The sequence below is a fragment of the Trichechus manatus genome, unplaced genomic scaffold, assembly GCF_000243295.1.
Source record: "Trichechus manatus latirostris isolate Lorelei unplaced genomic scaffold, TriManLat1.0 scaffold00099, whole genome shotgun sequence".
NCBI lineage: Eukaryota > Metazoa > Chordata > Mammalia > Sirenia > Trichechidae > Trichechus > Trichechus manatus.
This window is the reverse complement of record NW_004444035.1, coordinates 3,013,807-3,040,706: the sequence shown is the minus strand read 5'-3', so window position 1 is coordinate 3,040,706 and position 26,900 is coordinate 3,013,807. Positions and strand designations below refer to the sequence as shown.

The 26,900-nt window shown below is 41.4% G+C and overlaps 1 protein-coding gene across 1 annotated transcript; it reads left to right on the top strand.

The window, feature by feature from the left end:
- Positions 1-9,874: 9,874 nt before the first annotated feature.
- TRIML2 (tripartite motif family like 2) lies at positions 9,875-23,278 on the top strand. Its single transcript, XM_004382803.1, has 7 exons — positions 9,875-10,060; positions 10,566-10,661; positions 14,245-14,439; positions 15,664-15,804; positions 17,602-17,624; positions 17,793-17,893; positions 22,692-23,278. The coding sequence occupies exons 1-7, from the start codon at positions 9,875-9,877 to the stop codon at positions 23,276-23,278; spliced, it is 1,329 nt and encodes a 442-aa protein (XP_004382860.1).
- The last annotated feature ends 3,622 nt before the right edge of the window (positions 23,279-26,900 follow it).

Genomic DNA, 26,900 nt, shown 5'->3' with positions numbered 1-26,900 from the left:
GTCCTGATGCTTTCTCTCTCTTTGCTGCTTTCACTTCAGTGAATCATGACCTTTTTCTACTTCCCTTGCACTTTAACAAGACAGGCAAACAGCAGTATCTGCCCTGAACTGCACCAACATTGCTGAGAAGCTAATGCTGCTCACCTGGGCTGTTGTAGGAAAGAAGAGTAGTGCCATGTTTGGGGGGAGGAGTGAGCACAGTTAGGTACTCTTGCACATTGCATAAATGTATAGGTAATTAACATTCAAATATAAGATTTCAAAAAAGTTAAAGAAAATAAAAGTGTTCAGGAATAAGATTTAAACCTTCAATCTTGAGTCTAACCTTAAGGAAAATCTTCTGTTTGTATATCATACTAGGACTTATATTGAAGGGAGATTTGAGGATGACTTCACCACACTGTGCTTTGAGAGAGCATGAATAGGACTTTTTCTTCTTATTAACATCATTTCTGCTTGTCCCTTTCTTCACCCAACTGGGACTATGACACTTACGTTAGTAGCTGACTTCATAAATCACCTCAAACTGAGTTCCGCAAGACTTAACTTCTTGATTTTGTAAAATATATTTAAAACTTAATTTTTTTCTACTTGAATTAACATTACTGACATAATGATCTCCGGTCAAATCTATTTATAAAGCTATTTTTTTCCTCAAAGCCAGTAGTTCGGGTAACCCCGGTAGCATTTAATGCCAGCTTTCTTTTAACAAGGGTACCGCCAGACCCAGGAAGATACTCTAATCATCTTATGATTCTACATCTAGAAAAAGGCCTTTTGATTCCTTTTTTAACATAAAGGTATAAAGGAGAACTAGATGCATATCCTGTATTGGTAATTAGCAGCAAGTAGACATCAATAGCTTGATGATGTAGTTCTATTGTGCAAATGGGCTATCATGGAGTAGAAACTTTCTCCTTCCCGTGTAATGACTTAGGTGTTTAATATATAGAGACCAGTGGTGTACATGTTTTAGGATAAACACTCATCAATAAAAGCTGAGTATGTATGTCAATATCAATTATATAACAACGATAACAACAAAAAAACAAACTCGTTGCCATCAAGTTGATTCCAACTCATAGTGGCCCTATAGGACAGAGTAGAACTGCCCCATAGGGTTTCCAAGGAGTGGCTGGTGGATTCGAACTGCTGATCTTTTGGTTAGCAGCCGTAGCTCTTAACCACTGCGCCACCAGGGCTCCATCATTTATATAATTACCATGTTATTAATATGTGTCTTATTAAACCTGTACATGAAAGGGCATATCAATGTTCTTTATTTCCCACAACCCAATAACTTACATGTATTACCTCTACTACCACCCTAGGCTGTTATCGTTGTTAGGTGCCGTCAAGTTGGTTCCAACTTATAGTGACCCCATGTACAACCGAACAAAACACTGCCTGGTCCTGTGCCATCCTCACAATCATTGTTATGCTTGAGCCCATTGTTGCAGCCACTGTGTCAAGCCATCTCATTGAGGGTCTTCCTCTTTTTTGCTGACCTTCTACTTGACCAAGCATGATGTCCTTCTCCAGTAACTGGTTCCTCCTGATAACATGTCCAAAGTATGTGAGACAAAGCATCACCATCCTTGCTTCTAAAGAGCATTCTGACTGTACTTCTTCCAGTTCAGATTTGTTCATTACACACTTTTTTGTTTGGGAAAGCAATGCCCTAGACACTGCTGAATTCTTTTGATGCTGGATGAGTGAAGGAAGGAGAGAAAACTCATTTAGAGAGAAATTCCTCTGTTCTTGTTACCACCCTCTCTCCTATGCATGCTTTAGACAACCAGTCACATGATGCTCCCAGGTGCATGAAGGTGGTCATGGGTATTCTCCCTTTGCAAGTGGTGCTCAGTAGTCAGTGGCTTACTGAAGGCCATGGCAATTAAGTGGCAGAACTGTAACCAAAACCCACTGTAATCTAACTGCATCAATAGAAGTGGTGCTTTTCTCAACCTGTGACATTTGTCACAAAAATCTGAACTTTATTTGCTCAGGGTTAACTGACTCCAACTAAAGCCAGCCCATTTGTTTTGCTGAGGGTATTCTCTGCAGTTAAGACAGGGAGGGCCTGTCCTAGTGTTGGCAGAAGAGAGGTAAAGGTGACCCCTTAAATATCTGTTGGGATTCTTATTCTGGAGGATTATCCTCCTTGGAAAAAGTAAAAGGAAACTGAGTATATTGGGTTTAGATAAGCACGCACTGATTTAGAACAACAAAAAAAATGAGCAACTACACTTTATGTACAAACTATTGAATGGGAAACTAATTTGCTCTGTCAACTTTCACTTAATGCACAATTTTTTAAAAAGGAGCAGGGGGGCAACTATACCATCACTAAAGCCAGCCATAAATTTTTTTTTTTTAATTAATTTTTTTTTAAATTGTACTTCAGGTGATGGCTTACAGAACAAATAGTTTCTCAGAAACAGTAGTACACATATTGTTTTATGACATTTGTTAACAACCCCACAACATGTCAACCCTCTAACTTCTCGACCTTTTTTTTTTTTGGTGAAAATATACATAGCAAAAGATACACCATTTCAAAAATTTCTACATGCACACTTCAGTGACATCAACTATATTCTTCCAGTTATGCTGCTATTCTCACTTTAGATGAAGGTTTACAGAACAAAATAGTTTCTCATTTAACAGTGTACAAGTTGCCCTATGACAATGGTTAACAATCTCACAACACATCAACAATATCTTTACTCAACCTTGGGTTCCCTATCACCAGCTTTCCTGTCCCCTTCTGCCTTCTGGCCCTTGTCCCTGGACTGCCGTACCTCATTAGTCCCATTTGGTTTTATGGGGCTGTCCACTCCCCGGCTGAACGGTGAACCCCGGAAATGACTTCACCACTAAGCTAAAAGAGTGTCTGGGGGCCATACTTTCAGGGTTTCTCCAGTCTCTGGTCTTTTTTTGTGAGTTAGAATTTTGTTCTGCATCCTTCTCCAGCTCTGTCAGAACCCTCTGTTGTGATCCTGGTCAGAGCAGTCAGTGGTGGTAGCCGGGCACCGTATAGCTGTACTGGACTCAGTCTGGTGGAGGCCTTGGTAGCTGTGGTCCATCAGTCCTTTGGACTAATCTTTTCCTTGTATCCTGTTCTTTTCATTCTCCCTTGCTCCCGAAGGGATGAGACCAGTGGAGTATCTTAAATGGCTGCTCACAGGCTTTTAAGACCCCAGACACTACTCACCAAGGTAGAATGTAGAACATTGTCTTTATAAACTGTGTAATGCCAGTTGAGCTAGATGTTCCCTGAGACCATGGTCCCCACAGCCCTCCACCCAGCAATTCAGTCTCTCAGGGAGTTTCGATGTGTCTATGGAGCTTCCATGACCCTTCCTTGTACAAGTTGTGCTGGTTTCCCCAGTATTGTGTACTGTCTCACCCTTCACCCAAGATACCACTTATCTATTGCCTATTTAGTATTTCCCCCCCCCACCCCTCCCATCCCTTGTAACCAACAAAGATTGTTACATTTTGTGTGTGGTCTTTTTCATGGGTTTTTACAATAGAGGTCTCATACAATATTTGTCCCTTTGTGATTGACGTATTTCACTCAGCATAATGCCCTCCAGTTTTATCCACATTATGAGATGCTTCACAGATTCATCATTGTTCTTTCTCGTTGCATAGTACTCCATTGTGTGTATGTACTATAGTTTGTTTATCCATTCATCTGTTGATGGGCATCTAGGTTGTTTCCATCATTTTGCTATTGTGAACAATGAATAAAATCACATGAGTTATGGGAGCTCAGAAGCTGGTGGGAAAAAAATGACAGTAATTGACAAAGCCTCCCAGGAGCTGGGCTGCATCAAGGCTTGAAGGAGAGAGCAGGACTGAATACAACAAAATACAAGAATAGAAAAGGAGATAGATTCCCCTGGCTGAGGAGGGGAGCCCTGGTGGTGCGGCGATTAAGAGCTCTGCTGCTAACCGAAAGGTTGAATCCACCAGCTGCTCCTTGGAAGCTCTATGGGGCAGTTCTACTCTGTCCTATAGAGTCACTCACTATGAGTCGGAATCCACTGGACGGTAACTGGCTGAGGTGGGGGAAGGGGCACATATGGGGCAGTTCTACTCTGTCCTATAGGGTCACTATGAGTCGGAATCCACTCAACACTAAGGGGCTGAGGTGGGGGAGGGGGCACACGAGAATGAACACGGTGCATTGGAAAGAACACTGGGGCATGAGGATTTGGAAGATGGAGGTGGGTGTGGGATATTAATTTGAGATAAGGGAAAAGAATGTACTTAAAATTCCATACTGTACAACCAGCTTTTGGAAGGTCAGATAGCAGGTAGGAAAATTTTCTCCTTGTCTTGTCAGCAGTAAAAAACAAAAACAAAAACAAAAATCACTGACATTCGATTGGCAGGGGATTGATTGATGCAATAAAAACGTTCCAGGGGTAGAACTATAAAATTTGGGAAGCTATAGGGCTTTCCTCTCAAACAGGAACTATCTGGAGTTGTCCCCTGACCTCCCATCCGTGACAAATCCCTCAGTCAGCCCGTCGTTCTAACTCCCGGTTTTCTATCTATAAATAATACAATGATCACTTCTTTCAGCAAACATTCTGCAAACGGTGAAATCAGGCACTGTTCTCTCGTGGCTATATTTAACAGCTTAAGATAAAATGGTATGGCTAAGAGGAAACACCAGGATATTCTAGGACAGTGGCTTACAGAGGGCTTTTTCCTGTGAAATTGTTAAAAAACACATGAGATTCATTTACACAAAATATCTACGAAGGGATTACTGTGTGTGGGCACTACGGAAGGTTTGCGGGAGAGAATGAACAAAATATTCGTCCATCCAAAGAGAATGGGAGGCATAGCCAAGGTCAGGGCTGTTCAACGTTGTCTGGGAGTTCATTAGAAATGTAAATGAATGAGCCCCAGCCCAGACCTACTGACTCACAGTCTTCGGGGGTGGAGCTCAGAAAGGTGTGTTTTAACCAACTCAGGTGATTCTTATTTTCACTGAAGTTTGATAACCACTGAGATTTTTGTTTTGTTTTGTTTAATATACTGATAGGACTTAAAACTCTTCACAGATACCCGCCTGATGGTGAGAGGGAGGGACTCAGGAGGTCACTGAGCAGATCACAGCCCTTCAGTCTCCGCCGTTCCAGCTGTTTCTCTAAAGGAAATACTCAGGATTACAAAGAAAGTAAGTGAGCTATTTTCTGAAGATCGTTTCTTTAATCATAGTTTTCTTTAAATACCTGAGCTTGATCTTAGAATTTTAGTATTTACTGTTTATACACTTATACACACACCATATGAGGGGATAAAATAATATGTGGAAAAGAAGCCAAAGTGAAGAAAAAATAAAGTTAGGAAAACAAGATGAGGTTATGTACGAATTCAGCGCATAGACAACAGAAGGAAGCAGCAGATTATTCTCCACCTGTCCTTCTTAGTTTCTGTGAACATATTTAATCATCTTCTCTCTGTCTTTCTGATATCCTTTTAACCTTTTTAGTGGGTTTGAATTCACTTTTTTTTACAAATATTTATTGAGCGTCTAGTGTAACTGGCACAGACACAGGCGGAGTGGGTGGAGCACAAGTAAATGTGTTCACAGAAAGATAAAATCAGTGAGTTACGAACAAAATGATGTGAGTGGGATGGCATTTTAATAGGTGGAAAGAAAGGTGAGATTAGAGGTGGGGGAGGGGCAGATCGCACAGAACTTGGTTAGCCATTTGGATTTTATTCTAAGTGCAGTAGGAAGTTATTAGAGACTTGATTTAGGTTTTAAAATAGTATATTGCCGTTGCTGAGCTGAGAGGAGCTGGAGGCAGGAAGTGGCTGGGTAGAATATATACTAGGAAAACAATAACTGAGATGGTGAAATTTTGGTGGTTTAAACTATGGTTCTAAATGAATGAATCTTAATGGGCATTTAGGGTAAGAAAGGTTGTGGGTTGAAATCCAGGGCAGTGTTTTAGATATGTTAATTTTGGGTGCTTATTAGACATTCCATTGCAAATGAGTTGAGACCTCTGTATCTGGGTTGGAGCTTTAACATGGAGAGTGGTACTTGCCTTAACCTTTAGAAATGAATGAGATTACCTACTGAGAGACAGTAGAACCGGAATAGGGGACCAGAATGAAGCTTCAAGCACCTCAAATGTAGAGATTCAAGAGGCTGTGGAGCCAAACAAGGGCACTGAGACACAGACCAGGGAAGCAGGAGTGGTATCAGCTATAGGATATTGATAACCGAGAGAATGAAGGTTATAGGAGGGGAGGAAAGGCATGGGCAGCTATGTTACTGCTGCTGAGTCTGTTCCTTCTGGTGATGGGTCACTTCTTTCAGTGGACTAGTCTAGAACTCGTCCAGGCAGGCAAGACAAAGGAAGTCAGGAAGGAGTTGAAATACCCCAGCAATAAAAAGAGCTAGAGCAAATTCAAAAGCCAAGTGACAACTTGAGATAAAATGTTTGCAATTTATATAAACAAACAAGGGATTAATTTTTTAAATGTATAAATATCTCTAAAACTGAGAAGAAAAATGCCAAAACGCCTGATAGAAGAAAACGGGTAAACGGCTCAAATATATGGTTCATGAAAATAAAAGCCTTGCTCATAATAAAATGGAGCCCTGGTGGCTCATAATAAAATAATCGCAAACTGAAAATACATCAAGATCTTAGTATTTGTGGAAGCTTTAGATGTGTCTAATTTAGAGAGATACGGATATTATAGATATGTTTATCTACCTAGCTATATATAGTATATATATACGTTTATTACCAACCAAGTGGGCAAAATTCAAAAGCTTGATCGTTTTCTCATACATTGCCTGGAGTACAAAATTGTAACTAAAATTACAAATGCATTTACTTTTTGATACAGCCATCTTACTTTTAGTGACTAAGTCCTCGAAGGCCATGGTTCTCAAATTTTTGGTCTCAGGACTTCTTTACACTCAAATTATTGACGATTTCAGTAAGCTTCTGTTTGTATGTATTATGTCTGAAAACAAAAATTATTAAGAAAAGTGACATGGTTTTATAGTTTTGCAAATCTCTGTAATTTCTGGTTTATCAGAAGACACATATTTTCTAATACCTATTCTGGCATCTCATCTATTGCAATATGTTTAGCAACAAGTGTTATATATATGTTGTGTATATGCGATAGGTTGTGTATATGAAGAAAATCTGACCTCACACAGATGGGTAGTTGGAAAATCTAATCGCTTTCAAAGATCATTGTGATTTTTGCCCCCTGAAATCATATCAATGAACACTTTGTATTCGACTACATTCAAATCTATTGGTCTGTCTTATACTTCGAATTCAACTTTTGCATAATTTGTATGATCGTGCACTGGTCACTCGCAAAATACTGGTGCACTGAGCTTGCAGATCTTCTAAATGTGGATACATTTCACTAGACAATATTAAACAAAAATCACATTCGTTAAAATCACCACCACTCTCCTCAGGAAAGATTAAGTATTGCAAAATTGTCAAGCTTACAGGAGTGCATACAAGTTTTCCAAAATTGTAATTTTTGTCTTAAAGCTCAAGTTTTATCATTGGCAACTAATGCTCTCAGTTGTTCTCCTTGAAATGACACGGTCATTTATTAATTTTTGAGAAAACGTCTTCCAAATTACCGAGTCTGAATACCATAGTTTGTCAGAGTTGTTCTTTCAAGTAAAAATGTTCTACGAAATAAAGTGGCTAGTGTAACTTCCACTTCAAACAATCACAGATTTGCTTTTCCTTGAGACAATCATTGTATTTCCGTATGCAGCATAAATGCTTCATGCAGTTTCCAGAATATTAAATATTATTATTAAGTAAAAGTTAATAAACAAATCCTGCACTCGGGTTGAGATTTAATATTCTACTGCTTCATCAAGATGTAAGGATATTCTTGATGAAAACGGGCTTTTTTTTCTTTCCTTTTTTTAAAACCTGTAGTATGCAAGTATATAAAGAGGAAAAACACAGTCATGCTTACTAGTACTGTTTAATGTCACTTCCTTGATCAGTAGTAAGGCTCCAGTACTTTTATCTGTCTTCACTGCAAATGTCAACACAATGAAAAAGGCAAGGCAAGTCTTGCGGACTACACTTTAAAAACTGCCGCTTTAAGATGAACGCCAACAAAATACAAAAAGATCATATGCACAAGATTAATCAACTTCTAAATTCTGAAATTAAATAAAAAAGAAAAAAAAGAATGAACGCGCAGGAAGTCTAGTAATGACAGAGTTTGGGTGGGAGCGAGAGGGTGAGGAATGTGGAAGAAGTTAATAAATTCAGAAAAGAACGTCTGGGAGTTTGGAAACGAATCAGATCCATGTTGGCACAGTGGTTAAGCGCTCGGCCGCTAACCAAAGGGTCTGCAGTTCTAATCCAGCAGCGGCTCCTTGGAAACCCTAGGGGGCAGTTCTACCCTGTCCTATAGGGTTGCTATGATTTGGAATCGACTGGACGGCAACGGGTTTGGTTTCTTTTTGGATAATGTCAAAAGTGCTGGTTAATGAGTGGGAATGGGGACAAACGTTAAGGGAATAGAGGATTCTGAGAAATTACTACTCGGTATGATGGTGTCACCCAACAAGGAATAAGACGAGGAAACTAAGTCATCTAAGGCAGTTCTTGGTTGGGGAACAGTGTCCCACAATTCAATAGGTAACACATTTAAGAATAGAATTAAAATAATGCTTTTTGAGAAGAGGTAGATTTGTTAATCACAGGTAATCAGATAATTGTCTGGACACAGAAATGGGTATGTAGGAGATTATAGGTCCCCTGTTAGTTTCCTAAAACAAAAAAATAAACAAACATAACCAGCTGACCGAATAGTAGCATGCCCAGTTTCCCTTTCTATTTTTTGCAAAGTGTTTTTGGACTTCATTCTCTAGGTTTTTGTTTGTCTTCTTTCTTTTCTTTTTCTTAATATCCTTTCATGTCTGGGACGAGGGTGAGGCACCAGGGCCCTGGTGGCGCAGTGGTTAAAAGCTGTGTCTGCTCACCAAAAGGTCAGCAGTTCGAATCCACCAGCTGCTCCTTGGAAACCCTATGGGGCAGTTCTCCTCTGTCCTCTAGGGACTCCAGGGCAACAACAAGGTGAGACAAGACAGGTATTTTGGTGCAAAATTTAAGGAGGCACTCAAGGAAGACCTTGCCTCCGTAAATGTGTCACCCAAAGCTGCTCTCCCTTAAAAAAACCCAAAACCAAACCCACAGCCGTGGAGTCAATTCCAACTCATAGGAACTCTACAGGACAGAGTAGAACTGTCCCATAGAGTTTCCAAAGAGCAGCTGATGGATTCGAACTGCTGACCTTTTGGTAGCCGCCCAGCTCATAACCACAGCGCCACCAGGGAGCCGCTCTCTCTTAAGGAGGCACCAAAAAGGCCCTCAATTTCCGGTGGATGCAAGTGCCGGGAAGGTGAGTGCCTCCTTAAACTTTGCGCCTCCGCGACCCACTTTGCCTCTCTTTTGTCCCGGAAGTTCCTCCAAACCTTAGCACAGTGCCTTCCAGTGACTTCCAGGTAAGTTCTGTGCCATGCTGTCGCTGAATTCAGTTTCAAGCTATTACTTAAAATTGTCAGACAACTTGAGAGAGCCCTCCTACGCTTAGGCGGTTGGTGTGACTCTCCATCTCTTACCCAAGCACGTTCTGCCCTGTCGTCCGACTTGAGCAGTCCGAGATGCGCGCAGGTACGTCTTCCTTGCGCCTTTGATGCTTGCCTGTGGGCGCCGCACCTGCCACGTCCTTGCAGAACACGGGGGAGCCCCCCAATCCCTCCTGTCCTCAGTGCCGGGGAGTACTCCACATCGGAAGGAGACCTAGGAACCCCTGCCCAATGTCCGAAAGGCTCAGCCTCCGTTTGCAGCGCAACATCCCAGATTTCTACTGTGAGAAGCACCTGGAACCTCCGCAGCTGTTCTGTGATGATGACCAAGTCACACTTTGTGTCAAGTGCGCCCCATCCCAGGAGCACAAGCACCACGTGGTGTACGCGGTGGGCGAGGCCGCCGAGAACTACCAGGTAAGCTCCACGCAGGTCCCGGAGTGCTCTGGCCGTGCCGCCACCTCCTCCTGCGGGGACTGATGCTCTGTTCGTTCCCCTTGGGTCATTCCCTTAGTTAAATGTTTATCAAAGAATATAAGACGAGTACTGTGTTTAGCCCTTCAGCATCAAGGCTAAAAAAACCTGTAGACAGGTCTTTCAGGAAGTCCCTGGGTGTCTCAAATGGTTAATGGCTGGACTACTAACTGGAAGGTTGGTGGTTCAAACCCACCCGGAGGCGTGCTAACCCGCCCAGAGGCCCCTCGGAGACGGGCCTGGAGATCTGCTTCTGAAAGGTCCCAGCCATGAAAACCCTACTCTGCACACATGGGGTCGCCAGGAATCTGAACCCTCTGGTCGGCCACTAGTCGGCAACTGGTTTGATGTTTTTTGTTTGTTTGGCCCTTCTATTGTCTAAGGTTAAGAATCCAGCTGTTGTAAGGCAATTTATTTACTTGGAACTCTGTGATATATTTCTCTCCAGAAGCTATTTCAAGAGATGTTGAACACATTGAGGAAGAAACTTGAAATTGCTCAAAGCATATTGGCTGATGAGCAAGAAAGAATGGAGATAATTCAGGTCAGTGCTTAACTGGAAACTCGGGTGGAAAATTACCAGTAATGTCAGGTAGCAAGTAATGTAACACAATCAAAAGACAAATGACAAACCAGGGAAAATACTTGAAGTCTATAGAATGGAAAAGTGCTCGTTTCTGAGTGTATAAAGAGCTCGTAAGTCAATAAGAAAAAGATAGGAAATCCAATAGAAAAATGATCAAAGAAATGAGTTCACAGAAAAGAAATTGCAAATATCTTCTTAACACACAGAAATCCTGGTGGCACAGTGGTTAAAAGCTGTGGCTGCTCACCAAAAGGTCAGCAGTTCGAATCCACCAGCCGCTCCTTGGAAACCCTATGAGGAAGTTCTCTGTCCTATAGGGTCGCTATGGGTTGGAATGGACTCCACGGCAACGGGTCTGTTTTTTTTTGATTTTCTAAATACACAAAAAGATCCTTAACTTTGCTTATGGTAAGAGAAATACAAATTAAAAAATATTGAATTGTTAATGTGGTGGCATTTGCAACCCTGACTGGCAAAGATCAAAAAGATTGATAACAGAGTTTGTAACAATGATTTAGGAAAATTAGCACCTCGTGTATTTGTGCTGGACATACAAATCATGAAACCTCTATAAAGGGAAATTGGAGGATTGCTGTCCAAACTGAGTGTCCCACTATCCATCACACACGCTTTCACTTCTGATTTCAAATGCTATCTTCATGCTCCACTCTCTTCTAAGTCTTCTTAGTTTTAATTTTCCAGAAGAATCAATCTCTAGTTTGGGATGGTGGGGAAGGAGAATTGCCGGCTGTGCTAGATGTTTTCAACTGTTCCCATTTTCTTCATCAAATACCCACCCAGTGGTCAAGGTCCTGTTGCTTGCCAGAGACTGTGCTAGGTAGTAGGGACTCCGCAGTAGAAAAAACAATTCTGCCGCCTGGGAACGTACATTCTAACAGAGATAAACAAACAAACAAAAAATTTAAGTATGTTATACAGTAAGTAAAAGTCCCTGGGTGGCACAAATGGTTAAGCAATGGATTACTAACCAAAAGGTTGGCGATTCAAACCCACTCAGAGGTGCTTCGGAAGTAAGGCCTGGCAATCTTCTTCCCAAAAAACCACAGCCTTGAAAACTCTATGGAGCACAGTTCTATTCTGCACATACGGGGTCGCCATGAGTCGAAATCGACTCGATAACAACTATCAAAAACACACAGTAAGTGCTATAATTTTTTTTTTTTTTAAAAAAAAAGCAGGAAAGAGTGATGGAGTAGGTGTACTGTTAAGTAAGGTGAGCAGGACCTTGCCGTTCAGGAAGTGACATTTGAGAAAAGACTCAAGAAAGTGAGGGATTGAGCCATTCATTCTTCCTGGGGAAGAATACTGTAGACAGAGGGAAGGGCCTCAAGACTTGTGTGTACTTCGTTGGGGCAGGGTGACAGGAGACCAGCAGATGATGACATCAGAAGACAAAGGGACCAAGTCATACAGGACAGCTGACCCTTAATGAAATAGGAAACCACCGGAAGGTTTTGAGCAGAGTAGTGAATTGATCTGACTTCCACATTTTCACAAAACGCGCCAGCGGCTAACGCGAGGTAGCGGGAGTGTGACAGTAGGAGGGCATAAGCAGAGGTGGGGAGGCCCAGCTGGAGGCTCTGCACCAACAGGAGGCTGTGTACCAACAGGGGGCTCTGTAATACTCCAGAGAAACTTCAAGGAGAATTGGGAAGCTGGTGGTCGAGGTGGTGAGAAATGGTAAAGTTATTGGTACATCTTGATTCCATGGAATCTCATGAGATTAAATATCATCTCTAAACTGACTCCTTCCAAATGTATATCCCCAGCTCAGACTTCTGAATGACAGGCTTTCTGGTCAAAATTTCTGCTTGGCATCTCTCCTTGGATATCTTTGATTATTCAAACTCAGCATATCTGTAAAAATGGCGACAGTGGCATCAGAGGTCCCCTAACTTCAGGAGGGAGGAGAATCACCTTCAGCATCAGCCCAAGGCTGATCCCTATGAGGTGGAAGTCAGACATACCTCCAGCCTCCAACCTTTTTCTCAGCCGTCCTTCCCATGATGTTCTCTACTTCTCTGCTTTGTTTGGTAATTCATTGCAGTGGCCACACAGAACTCACAGACAATACTCATGATTATGGGGTTTATTAGGGAAGTAACAGGTAAAAACTTGGGATCAGGCTCAACAGGCTACAATGCAGGATGAGGATCAGGAAGCATGTAGGCAGCGTCTCCCTTCTTCAGTGCTGGGCAGCTCTCTCAGCTCCTCTCAGCCCCCTGCGGACAGGCCCCTCTTGGCCCCCTAAGGACAGGCCCCTCTCCGCCCCCTGAGGACAGGGTCCTTTCAGCCCCCTGAAGACAGGGTCCTCCTGACACCCTGTAGACAGGTTCCTCTTGCTCCCCTTAGGACAGGCTTCTCTCAGCCCCCTCAGGACACGCCTCCTTTCTCAGCTCTTGGCCCCGCTGGGCCCCGGCCTCTGCCCTGCTTGGGCAAGTGTTACAGAACTCTTATAGGGCTGCCAATAGGTGCCCAGAGTCACCCCACTCTGCCAGCAAGCCTCCTGCCTGAAGGCACTCAGCGTTCTCGCTGTGTGGGTTGACAAGCCCACTGTAGCTTCCTCGCTCTGTGGGCCAGGAAACCCACTGTGCCATATCGTACTGGTCTCCTAGTGCTGCTGCTGCTGCTGTGTCTCTGCCTTGCTTGCCTCTGCTTCTCACAGTCTTGCACCTTCTCTGATGGTACAGTTCTGTCTCTACTGGGTCTAGGAGGTTCTCAGTGCAGGTACTACGGATCCGAAGAACGCACTCCACTCCCTGCTCTTCTTTCTTGTTGGTAGTGAAGTCCCCTCTCTGCTTCTGGGCTTGGCTCCCTTTAAGCCTAGCGGGATGGCAAAACTGACCAATTCCCTCATTAGGTTTCCATACACCTTATTTGCATGGTCCCACCCCCACAAGGGTGCCATGCACCTTATTTGCATTATCAACAAGCTGTCCAATCCTCTTGGTAAGCCACAAGCACCTTATTTGCCTCGTCCCACCCAGTCATTGTGTAGGAGTTACAAGACCATGCATGGCTAAAAAAGCTGTATTAAGTAACACCCCAAACTGAGCTCTTGGTATACTGCCTACCTTCAGAACCTATTTCCTGCATAGTTTTCCTCTATGTTTTGACAACTCCATCCTTCTAGTTGCTTAGTCTAAACACCTTGGAGTTATCCATCCTGGACTCCCTGTCTCACACTGCATGTCAGAAGCATCACAAATCTCATTGGTGCTGCCTTCCAACTTTCCTGGTCTCCTCCTCATTGTTCTTTGAGATTGTAGCTTTCTTAGTTTTTCCTGATCAATTAACATTGCTTCATCTGCATTTCTTGTTATAAGATTGTCTTGATGTCTTGGCTGATCTTGACTACAAACTTCTCTGTGTTCTGGGGATTTTTGCCTTTTATTTTCTTCCTTTATACTTTATATTTCCCTTGTCTCTTTACTGGAGTTAGAGATGGAAAGAAGATAACATTTGTGGTCAATCTGTCATGTTTAACCTGAAGTCTATCATATCTGTATCTATGGTGAAGGAGGATGAGCAGAATTTTAAAGAGATGATTGAGTCTGAATATAGGATAAGGTTCCGGTTGTTGAATGAAGAGAATGAGATGAATCTCCTGAGACTGCATGGGTGCTTTTTCAACCTAAACATGAAAGAAGCCAGTCTGAATCAACTGATCAAGTTTGCCACCGAGCTAGAGGAGAAGCCCCAGGAAATTCTGCAGGTAAGATGTTGAAAACTACTTCCTCACAATATTTGAGAAGTGAGAGAAAGAGGAGCTGGACATTGTGCTAATTTTAGAATAAGACATCCAATGACAACCACAGATGTACTAAAATAATGTATATGTCTACACAGCAGTTCTGTTTCTGAGAATTTATCATGCAGATATCTTTACACACATATAAAAAGGCACATGGGTAAGGTAAAACTGTAAAACTCGGATTCAGTATAGAGCCATGACTCAGAGGTGCTCTTTGAAGCCAGATTAATGAAGTGCCTATCTGTGTTCTGCTATTTCCTAGCTCCTAGGTGGTTTTGGACAAGTTGCATAACCTCTGACTCAATTTCCTTAATTGTAAAACAGGAATAGTAAGGGCATCTAATTTATAATATTGTTGTATGGATTGAGTGAGACGATCTACATAAAACTTATTAAATAGTGTCTTCTACATATTAAGTGCTCAATAAGTATCAGCTATTATTAACTTATTGATAGTAAGAGATTAGATACAACCTGTAACCATCAATATGAGGCTCAGGAAGTAAGTTGTTACATATAATACAATGGAATATCTTCAGCATTTAAAAAGGACAACAGACTCTATGTGTATGGATAATAAATGCTCCCGAAGAGCGTATTATTAAGAACAAAGCAAATTGACAGGTCAGTGACGTAATACGCCATCTTAGGTAATTTTTATGGAAAAGCTAATATGAACATCTGTTCCATGTCCCTAGGTGGAGTATCTTTGGAAGGTAGAACAAAATCGCCGTCACTGGCTTTACTAATCACTGAATCCTTTGTTGTTCTTCTTGTTAGTTGCCATTGAGTCATTTTAGTTCTTATTATTGATTGATTGGATTGAATTTATAATTATAATACACTTTTAATTAATCTTAATTTAATGAAGGAAGTAGGAAACTTTCTGAATAAAATGCCACAGCAGGAAAAAAAAAAAGCGATCTGTTCGAGGCTCAGATTGTTTTTATCTGAATAAGTGACTCCATGAACACATGTCCACAACAACATAGATATATTGTGTCAAATAATCGAATTTCTATTGAGAGATGCCCAGTTTGACACAGAGAGATAGCAGAGCCTTACCTGAATAAACCTGTTTCTGGGGCAGCGGACAGAAAAAGCTGGTTTTTAAAGAGATGGTTAGATTAGAGACTCAGAGAAGTTACCCAGCTGTTGAATAGTAATCTGGAGATGCCTGTGCAGAGACTGGGCCGCTTGGCGAGAGAGAGCATGGACAAACTGAAGGAGAGTGAAGCCCGGCTCTCGGAGCAGATCCGCAGCCTCCAGGGGGTCATCGCAGAGCTGGAGAAGAAGTGTGGGGAACCCGCCTTAGCAGTGCTCCACGTAAGACTCCGGAAAAACCTCCATGACGGGATTTGAGAAATGAGAAGTGAATGGTGCTCCTTAGGGGTCATTTCCACCCCCCCAAAAAAACACGCAGTGGTCTTCAACCATACCTGAAGTCTGTGTAGCTATTTTCCAGTCACCAACAAGAGCAAATCGCCATCAGATCACTGGATGATGTAATGCTGTTTCATGATAGGGTTTTTCACCTTAGAATTATCAACAGTGGGTTTGAATTTAGATAATCCCTCAATAGAGTGAATAACTGACTAGTCAATAATGAGATAGCCATTAAATGGAATATTCTGCAACCATAAACAATGAAGAAATCTGTTCTATATGAGTCAGAATTAACTCAACGGCAATGAGGGTTTTTTTTTTTTGTTTATAGGCACTAAAAGGGTATCTTCAGGATAGCTCATTAATCCAGGACAGAGCTGGAGAAAAATGTAGAACAAAATTCTAACTCACAAAAAAAGACCAGACTTACTGGTCTGACAGAGACTGGAGAAACCCCGAGAGTATGGCCCCCGGACACCCTTTTAGCTCAGTAGTGAAGCCACTCCAGAGGTTCGCCCTTCAGCCAAAGATTAGACAGCCCCATAAAACACAATGAGACTAATGGGGCACAACAGCCCGGGGGCAAGGACGGGAAGGCAGGAGGGGACAGGAAAGCTGGTGATTGGGCACCCAAGGTCGAGAAGGGGAGAGTGCTGGCACGTCATGGGGTTGGTAACCAATGTCCCAAAACAATATGTGTGCTAATTGTTTAATGAGAAACTAATTTGCTCTGTAAATCTTCATCAAAAGCACACACAAAAAAAGATACCTCATTAAGTAAAAAAGAAAAATGTAGCTTTTCTTAGTGAAAAATGTATTTATATATACGTATATGCTGGTTAACATTCACAGACCGTCCCTGACAAGATACACACACACTGTAATCAGTGGCAGCCTTGGGAATCAAGGACAAAAGATGTATTTACATAGAATTGTACATTTTAAATTCTGCACAGTGACATGCATGGCCTTTTCAGAAAGTAAATTACTACTGTAAGGCTTCATATCCATACTGGCTATGGCTTCAGAAGCGTCTACATGCAAACCCTCGGGAAGCAGTTCAGCTCTAGACCCAAGCGTAGTTCCCAACAGGGTAGGTAGCATGACCCAGTTATTCTCGGTTCCTGACCTGGCTCTGACTCCCTTCCCCCACCTTAGCAGATCCCTCCATCTGCTCAACTCTTGGTTACCCAAAATACATGAACATTGATTGTATTAGTTTTCTAGGACTGCCTAGAAATGCCTTAACAGATTACCCCAAAGGGATTTACCCATTGCCGTTGAGTCGATTCCGACTCATAGAGACCCTATAAGACAGAGTAGAACTGCCGCATAGGGTTTCTAAGGCTGAAGTCTTTACAGAAGGAGACTGCCACATCTTTCTCCCCAGGAGTGCCTCGTGGGTTCAAACTGCCGACCTTTCGGCTAGCAACCAAGTGCTTAGCCACGGTGCCACCAGGGCTCCTCCACAAAGTGATAACAACAGAAATTTATTCTTCACAGTTCTGGAGGCTATAAGTCAGAATTCAGGGTTGGGTGGGACCGTGCTTTCTCCAAAGGCTCTAGGGGAAGAAAATCTTGCAGCTCCTGGTAGCCCCAGGCATTTTTTTTGTGGCAGTATAACCCCATCCTCTGCTTCTGCCCTCACGTGGTGGTCGTTCCTTGATTTTGAGCATTTTCCTGACTTTCCCTAATCAGTGTTACCCAGTAGTAACCTTGCTTTTTTTTCTCCTCTAGCATGCAAGATATTCTTTGGAAAGGTAAGTTTTCATTTTAGAGTCTGGTGTGTGGGGTGCCCAGGGGAGGGAGGTTGAGATAGGGATGGGAAGGACATATCTACTAATGGAATCTGTCTGATGAGATCCCGCCTCTAAATGGAGGGGCCTGGGGCCTGGGCAGGTCACCTGTGTCTTCTCCTTTCTTCACAGGACTGAGTCACTACTGCTTCAGTGTCTAGAGCCCGCCCGCATCACAGATCTGAGTTTATGCCAAGTAACAGGAATGAGCCCATTGCTAAGGGTTCTCCAAAGTAAGTTGGGACACATATCCACGATTATGGGAAACTGCCGCTGTGTTTTTTGTATTTGAGAATTCAGTGACCATTCCACCATAAAAAGATTTAAGCTCTTAATATGCTACCTAAGACTATTTAGGGACTATATAAGAAAATACTTGTATGATCTTATAGGAAGAGCTCTGGTTGTACAGCGGTTAAGCTCTCGGCTGCTGACTGAAAGGTTGGTGGTTCAAACCCACCAGCAGGAGAAAAATGTGACAGTCTGCTTCTGTAAAGATTACAGCCTTGGAAACCCGGTGGGACGGTTCTACTCTGTCTATAAGGTTGCTGTGAGTCAAAATAGACTGGATGGCAGTGAAGCTTTTATACTGAGAGGCAAATTCTTGACCAGTTTCCCAGCCCTGGAAACATAATTCCAGGCAGATTCTGCCTCTTAAAAATTTTAAATTTCCAGGAAAAAAAGTTTCAGCATGTATGACAAAGGACTTATATCTCCTGCCCCTGTAGTTTTACCTTTTCCAGAATGTCCTGTCAGGGGAGTCATAGACTATGTAGCTGCTTGAGTTTGATTTCTTTTACTGAACCATGGTGCAACTGGGGCACATCCAAGTTGTTGCGTGTATTGGGAGTTCTTTTTTACTGTTGTGTACTATGCCATTGTATAAATACTGTATACCACAATTTATCCGTTCACAGTTTCAGGGATACTTGGGATGTTTCCAGCTTTGAGCTAAAACATCTACCTGCAAATTTTTGTGTGGACATACGTCTCTTTCTCTAGGTGGAATACCTAGGTGTGGGTGCCATTTTACATTCCCATCAGTAATGTATGGAGCTTTCGTTTGTCTACATCCTCACCAGCATTTCATGTCAGCTTTTTTTTTTTATTAGATCTAACTTAACAGGTATGTGGTGGCGTCACATTTTTATTTTAATTTGCGTTTCTCAAATGACTGGTGACGTTGAGCATGTTTTTGTGTGCTTATTTATCAGCTGTGTCTCTTCGTGGTGAAGATTCAGTCAGAATCCCTGCCACACGTTTTACATTGCGCTGCGTGTTTTCTTCTTACTGAATTCTGAGTTTCCGGTATGAATTTTGGTTACCAGTCCTTTATCAGATGTGTGTTTTGCAAATATTTATTCCCAGTCTGTGGTTTGTATTTTCATTTCCATTTTTTCCCCATTAGAACCTTTATTTTTTATTGTATGTATTTTCATTTTCTTACCAGCATCTTTTGTTGAGCAGAAGTTTTGATGAAGTCCAATTTGTTAGATTTTTTTTTTTCCTTTTATGGTTTGTGGTTTTTGTGCTTTTTGTGTCCTAGCTAAGAAATCTTTTGTGAGAAAGATGTGGCCGTCGGCTTCTGTATCAATATTACAGCCTTGGAAACCCTACGGGGCAGTTCTGTTCTGTCCTATAGAGTCTCTATGAGTCGGAATCCACTTGACAACAATGAGTTTTAAGAAATCTTTGCCTACTCCAACAAAGATTTTCTTCTAGAGGTTTTAGGTTTTACATTTATGTCTGTGTTCCATTTAGAGTTAATATTTATATATGGTTCAAGGTATAGTACAACCCAATCTACCAAACGTCCCTCATTTTGTTTTTTTGCGCATGGCTGTCCAATTGTTCCAGCATTACTTGTTGGAAACGTTATCCTTTCTCCACTGAATTTACTTGGCATGTTTGTTGAAAATCAATTGGCAAATATGAGTTGGTCTATTTCTGAATCCTAATAGATCCACTGATCATTATATCTACTCTTTCGCCAATACCACACTGCCTTGATTGATTATAGGAAGTAGTGTAACTTTGTTCTTTTTTAAAATAGTTTTATTCCGTCCTTTTGCTTTTCCACATAAATTTTAAAATCAGCTTGTTGATTCATTAAAACTAAAAAAAGGCTACTGGGATTTTGACTGGGATTACACCGAGTCAATAGATCAATTTGGGGAGAACTGACATCTTGAAAATATTGAGTCTTCTAGTCCAGGAGCACGGTATATCTCTGTTTATTTAGGTCTTCTTTGATTTCTCTTGTCAATGTTTTGTAGTTTTCCACATACAGATATTACACATATTTTATTAGATTAACCCCTAAGTATTTTGTTGTTTAGTGCTATTGTACCTGTATTTTACAAACTATATTTGTAATTAAATTTCATTTCTTTCTAGTTCATTACTAGTATATTGAAATGGAACTGATTAATGTATATTGACATTGTCTCCTAAAGCTATGCTAAACTGATTCATTAGTTCTAGTGACTTTTTATAAATTTTTTGGTATTTTCTACAAAGATAGTCATGTAATCTATGGATATGTAGATAGTTTTATTTCTTTCTTTCCAATCTGTATGTCTTTTCTGTATTCTTCTTCCCTTATTATACTAAGGAGCGCTGGTTGTGCAGGGGTTAAAGCGCTCGGCTGCTAGCCTGAAAGGTTGGCAATTCAAACTCACCAGCGCTTCACTGGAGAAAGATGTGGCAATCGGCTTCCGTAAAGATTTACAGCCTTGGAAACTCTCTGGGGCAGTTCTGCTCTGTCCTGTAGGGTCGCTATTAGTCGGACTAGACTCGGCGGCAGTGGGTTTTCTTTTCTTTTTTTTTAATTGTACTAACTAGGACCTCCGATATGATGTTGAATTGGAGTGGTGAGAGTACTTGCTTTGTTCTTGCCTTTAGGAAGAAAGAAAGCTTTACGTCTTTCACTTTTAAGTATAGTGTTAGTTGTAGGGTTTTCCATAGTTACCTTTCATCAAGTTGAGGAATTTCCTTTTTATTTCTGGTTTGCAAAAAATTGTTATCATGAATGGATATTGAATTTATCAGTTGCATTTTTCTTTATCTATTGAAATGTTCACGTTTTTTTCTTCTTAAACTGTTACTATGGTGAACTATATTGATTGATTTTCAAATGTGGAACCAGCTTTGCTTTCTCAAGATAGACACTTATAATGATGTCTCATCCATTTGCTATATATTCTTATATTCAGGGTGCTAATATTTTGTTAAAAATTTTTGCATTTATGCTCATGAAGGATATCGGCCTGTAGCTTTCTTTCCTTATAATCATCCACTGACTTTTTTTTATGTAATTCATTTCATTTTTGATTTATGGATATTCTATTTGGTTCTTTGTCCAATTGGCTTGGTCTTGCTTTTTAATTTCCTATATCCTGTAAATATCTTTAAGCTTTTCTTTTTTCTGCAAACATTGCAAGCGCAGTTATTTTAGAGTCTGTTTCTGATCATTTCAGTATCCAAAGTTCTTCACAGATCTGTTTCTGGACCCTTGTTCAGTAGTGCTTTTCTTATTTTGTGGGTGTGTGCTTAATGATTTCTGATAGGAAACTTCCCTTTTTTCTTGGATGTTATTTTGAGAAATTCTTGGAGAGAAGGAATGAAGATGTGCCTTCTTCCAGAGAAAACCTGCGTTTGTTTCTGTTCATCTTCTGGAGATACTCAGAGTCTGAGACAACTTGAACTTTGAAATTCAAGGCTTGTGTCTTTGAGACCACTCTAATAATGATGTGAATCGGACTGTTAAGTCCAGAGATTTAAGCTAATTTGGTAATAGAACTTGTAGAACTTGCTACTGGATTAAATGTTAGAGAACGTAAGAAATGAAGGATGACTCCAGGTTTATGGCTTGATGAACTGAGAAGTAAAGGCTGGAAAGGATAGGTTTGAAGTTCCGTTTGGGCATAGTATGTTTGAAATTCCTATGTTACATCCAACTAGCAGTCGGCAGTTTGTGTTATGAATGAGTCATAATCATATAGAAGATATTTAAGATGGAGGCTAGATGAGGTTACCTAGAGAAAGAAAGAAAGAGGACCAGGACTAAGCCTTGGGAAAAATCACAGTATATAGAAGTCCAAGAGAAAGAATAGTCAGAGATACGAAGAAAGCCGGAATCACCAGGTTTGTGGAAGGAGTGGCTTACCAAGGCATTAGCAGGTCCTCTAGTTGAATGCAGACTCACAAAGTATTTCTTTTGTTCATCTAGAAGAAAATCACATCAAGCTTTCTTTTTGTTCTCAGGTTGATTTTGTGGAAGATTCTCACAGGTTTTCTAGACTTCGCTAACATAGTCTTCTTTGAACTAAATGTCAAGGGCTTGTTGGCAGCAATTTCTTGGCCTCAAAGTCAAACTTAGGTGATATTTAAGCTGAGAAGAGTAACTCAGTCACAGGGAAGAACCATGCATCAATTGCCCTGTTAGGAAACTCCGATGCTTCTGGCTGTTCAGGCTTGGAAGATCTTTAGAGGACTAGAGCTGGGTCCCAGGTGATAGCTAGGTGAGAATAGATACCAGTTACAGCCTCTGCGGAGCCCTGGTAGCACAGTGGTTAAGCACTACAGTTGCTAACCAAAAGGTCAGCAGTTTGAATCCACCAACCACTCCCTGGAAACCCTGTGGGGCAATTCTACTTTGTCCAATAGAGTTGCCGTGAGTCGGAATCTACTCGATGACAATATGTTTGGTTTTTTGGGGGGCGGGGGTGGTTATAGCCTTTGTGTTGAAGGAACTTTTAAACGTGTCCTTAATCCATTATTTTTTGTTTAGCTCTTCCGGGTAGATTTTATCCCCTTCCGTCATCTAACTGGTTTATTTTCTCCATGATGTCCATTTATTGAAGCAAAGCTTAGGGGTTCATTTTCCCAGGCTCTCCTAAATTGCTTCTCCTCTAACGGTACCTGAGACTTGTGCCCGCTCATTGGGAAGCCCTACATGTTAGAAATTATCCGTCTCTGGCGTTGTCCTCGGTGACCACCTAGGTTAACTAAATGTCTCTCTCCCTGCAGGACATATCACTTTGGATCCCGAAACAGCTCATCCTTGTCTGGTCTTATATGAAGATCTGAGAAGTGTCAGATTTGGAAATGTCCAGCAGGATGCACCTGGCCACCCAGAGAGATTTGACTTCAGCGCCACGGTGTTGGGTGTGGAGTGTTTCGCCTCAGGGAGACACTACTGGGAGGTGGATGTGGGAAAAGCGACCAACTGGCAGCTGGGCATATGCAAGGATGGCGCAAGCAGACAAGAGGACAGGCCCAAAGCTCGCGCAGATAAAGTCTTACTCACAAGATCCGTGATGGGGATGGACTGTACCCTCTGGGGCTTTCCGCCTTTAAAAAGGATCTCCTTGAGAGCCCAGATGCACAGAGTTGGAGTTTTCATAGACTGTGATGATGGACAGGTATCATTCTATAACGTGACAGAGAGATCCCTCATTTATAGTTTATCTCACCTCCCCTTCCATGGAGCTGTCAGGCCTATATTTTCTATTTGTATCCCAAATGAAGGCACAAGTTCAGACTCTCTCACCATTTGCCCCCCTCAAGTTCCTTCTTGTAATGCTACTGTTAGCCCTCCGTCTTCCTTGGTGTGAAATCCAAAGCCACATAAGGCCAGAAGGTTAAGACCGTGACTTTGTGAACTATTTTATGTGAAGTAATCCAATAAAAGATTTCTCTGTCTTGGGTTGGAACCCAGTTCAATACCCCAGAGCCGTTGTGTCCCTGGAATGTTAAGGCCCAGTTAGTGGATGAGGTTGCATTTAAACTGAGTCATGAATGATAATAGCAGGAGTACTCTCTTCTGACGAGAATTACAAGTGCATACGCAGCAAAGTATTGGGAAATTAGAGTGGAAGTGTAGCCTGGCTCCAGATTAACTGAGGAGCCCTGGTGGCGCAGTGGTTAAAGTGATAGACTGCTAACCGAAAGTTGGGGTTTTGAAACCACCAGCCGCTCTGTGGGAGAAAGAGGTGGCAGTCTGCTTCCGTAGAGATTTACAGCCTTGGAAACCCATGGGGTCACTATAAGTTGGAATCGACTTGACGGCAGTGGGTTTGGTTTTTTGGCTTAGGACTAGGTTAGAGACTCTGTATTTCTTAAAACGTTGGTACAATTGGGTATCATCAAGAATGAAAGCAGAACTTTAGATGTGAGCATTTCATCATAGTGCCATGTGGAATGGAGGCATCCTATTCCCAAGCCTATTACTGACATCGAGGCATCCTATTACATCCCAGCACGCTTTCGAACCTTTATCCTCCCAAATAGAGAATAATTATTTCCCTGGACATTTCATCCGTCAGTGTGGGAGGAAGTGTTGGAAAAAGTGAATATTTTACAATTATTTTTTCAAGGGCTCTTTTCCACCTCTCTTTCTGACAAGGAAAATTAGATTTCTTAAAAGAAGCCGAGTAGTTCAATGCTTTGAAATGCCTAAGTAACACTGTAATGGTGTATTTGCCCTCCTTCCAGTAGATGGGTCCACTGAAAAATGCTTTGTTATCCAGTGGTGATCATACTGAGAGGAAGAAGAGAAAATATTTATAGAAGGACTTTTATGTAAAAGATTGATCATACTTTATAGGTTATATTCAGTAACCTATACTCGACAGCAGTGGGTTTGGGTTTGGTGTATAAATATATGTTAATATTATTACTCAGATATGAAAACTGAGGCTCAGTTTTCCTAAAATCACATAGCTATTAAATGTCTAATAAGTACCTATTATGAAGAATTAGCAGGAGTCCCTAGGTGGCGCAAACAGTTATGTGCTTGACTACTAGTTGAAAAGGTTGGCGGCTCAAACTGACCCAGAGGTGCCTTGGAAGAAAGGCCTGGTGATCGGCTTCCGAAAGGTCCCAGTCTTGAAAACCGTAAGGAGCGGTTCTTCTTTGATGTAGAACTGTGAAGTAGACTCATGGGATCACCGTGCGTCAGAGTCAACTCTATAGCAACTGGTTTGTTTTGGGTTATAAAGAATTAAATTTAGAACATTGAATCAAACAAAGCTCTGTTTTAGATCCTTTTGCCTCAGAATCCATTATGATCATGATGCCTAGGCAGGCCAGTGGTCCCATTCTACTCAAATTCCTTAAAAAATGCAAGCTGAGCAAGCAATGGCACAAAAGAGTTTGTGTATAAATTTTTGAATGAGAAACTAATTTGCGCTGTTATCTTTCACCTAAAGCGCAATAAAATTTAAAGAAAAAAGCAAGCTGATTTCTATGGAAATAGAGGAACCATATTATTTACACTTCCCTCTGAGGCATACTCTGTGCGTTGTGGAGGCCCAGCTCCTCGGGTTGGGCAGAGTAAGGGAGCAAAAGGCAGGTGGAAGAACATCGCTGCTGGCGGCTCTCGGAGGGCTGGGGGGCAAAGAGTTTTATTAACCTGTCTTTAGAGACATATTTTTAATTGACTGTTCGGAATTCTCAAAATTTTAAAACATTATGTGGGTAATTTTGGGGGGTAAAGATGCAAACTTGGAAAAAGAGGTTGCACGTTGGCACACCGAATCACAAGAGAACTTGGGAGAAAGCACCCCTGATCTCAGAAGGTGAGTGAGATGGAAGTGAGATCATTATTTCAAACATTGGAAGGACAAGTTCAGATTAAGTGATGACTCTCAAACCACTTCTCAATCCCCTGAGGAGAGGAGAATGGTTATTCACTGTACCCGCAGTGAGGGGATTTGTAAGTAACTCTGTCTGGATCATATTTAAAATGCAATGTGTACATGTCTTTTTGTCTAACTAATGAAAAGTATAGGCTAAAAAAATACTTTGAATCAAATGTTTATTGTTACACAACGCCCAACAATACAAAATGCTTATAATAAGTTAGACTGTATGATAAACTAGAACAGTGGCTTTTAGCGAGGGGCGGTTTTGACCCCCGGGAACATTCAACAATGTTTGGACACATTTTTGATTGTCACAGCGAGGCAAGGACACTACTGGGGTCGGGCGGCTTGAGGCCAAGGACACTGCTCAGTAAACTGCGATGCCCAGCGCAGCCCCACATGTAAAGAGTTATCTGGCTCAAAACGTCAGTACTGCCGAGACTTAGAAACCGCAAGCTGGAAACAATGGTAAAAAGCGAGAATCGCGAATTTGAAAACTCAAATCATCATAAAGAACATGGCTGGTTTCCAAAGTGCAGGAATTCCAAAGGTACCCATCTAGTAAGTGCTTTGCAAATTATTTATCAGCAGGCAATTATCTTAGAATGTTGAATTTGAGACTAAGGAGAAGTAAATAACTTACAAATATCATAATTGATAACTACTCAGTAGATTATTAGTAATAGGCTGGCCATGATTCTATACATTTTCCGTTTATATTTTGTTGCATTTGACTATAATATTAAAGAAAAAAATTATCCAATTCCAACTAGTTCCATACCTTACAAGTCCCCCGTTAGAACCTCCCAGCCCAGATGCTAAACCCTATAAATATCCTACCTTGATTACCCTATTTTGAGATGCTAATAAAATTAAGATTGTATTCTCCCTTATTGCAAAAAGCCTAATTCAGTAGCTTTGTTTGATCAACAGGGCTTCAGGGTGGTCTCTTAAGGAGACTTACAATCAGCATTTCTCACTTTTTCAGACAATAAACTTCAAATTCGCCTTCACCTATACAGATTCTTTCTTTCCTGTTGCAATAAACCAATTATTTCCTGTCCTTGTTTTGGCTCCAAATTCCTCTGACATTTTAAGGAGCCCTGGTGGTGCAGCAATTAAGAGCTCGGCTGCTAACCAAAAGGTCGGCAGTTGGAATCCACCAGCCACTCCCTGGAAACACTATGGGGCAGTTCTCTGTTCTATAGGGTCACTGACTCAGAATCGACTCGATGGCAATGGAATTTTTTTTACTCTACAGATCAGAGGTCAGCAAACTTCGATTCCGACTCAGTGCACCTCCAGGCCTCCTGTGAAGGGCCAGATAATAAATATTTTAGACTTTGCTGCCCATGCTGTCTCTCGTGAAGCTACTCAACTGTCCGTGTAGCACAAAGACCCCGTGTGCGTCAGAGTAGAACTGCTCCATAATGTTTTCAATGACTTTTTTTTTCTTTTCTTTTCACTTTTTTTTTTCTTCTTTTCTTTTATATTTTATTGTACTTCGGTGAAGGCTTACAGAACAAATAGTTTCTCATGAAACAGTAATACACATGTTGTTTTATGACATTGGTTAACAACCCCACAACAT

Coding starts and splice junctions, on each gene's coding strand:
- TRIML2 (XM_004382803.1), top strand. CDS start 9,875: ATGTCCGAAAGGCTCAGCCTCCGTTTGCAGCGCAACATCCCAGATTTC. Junction 10,662..14,244: donor AAAGAATGGAGATAATTCAG/GTCAGTGCTTAA, acceptor TCTATGGTGAAG/GAGGATGAGCAGAATTTTAA. Junction 15,805..17,601: donor CCGCCTTAGCAGTGCTCCAC/GTAAGACTCCGG, acceptor TTTCTCCTCTAG/CATGCAAGATATTCTTTGGA.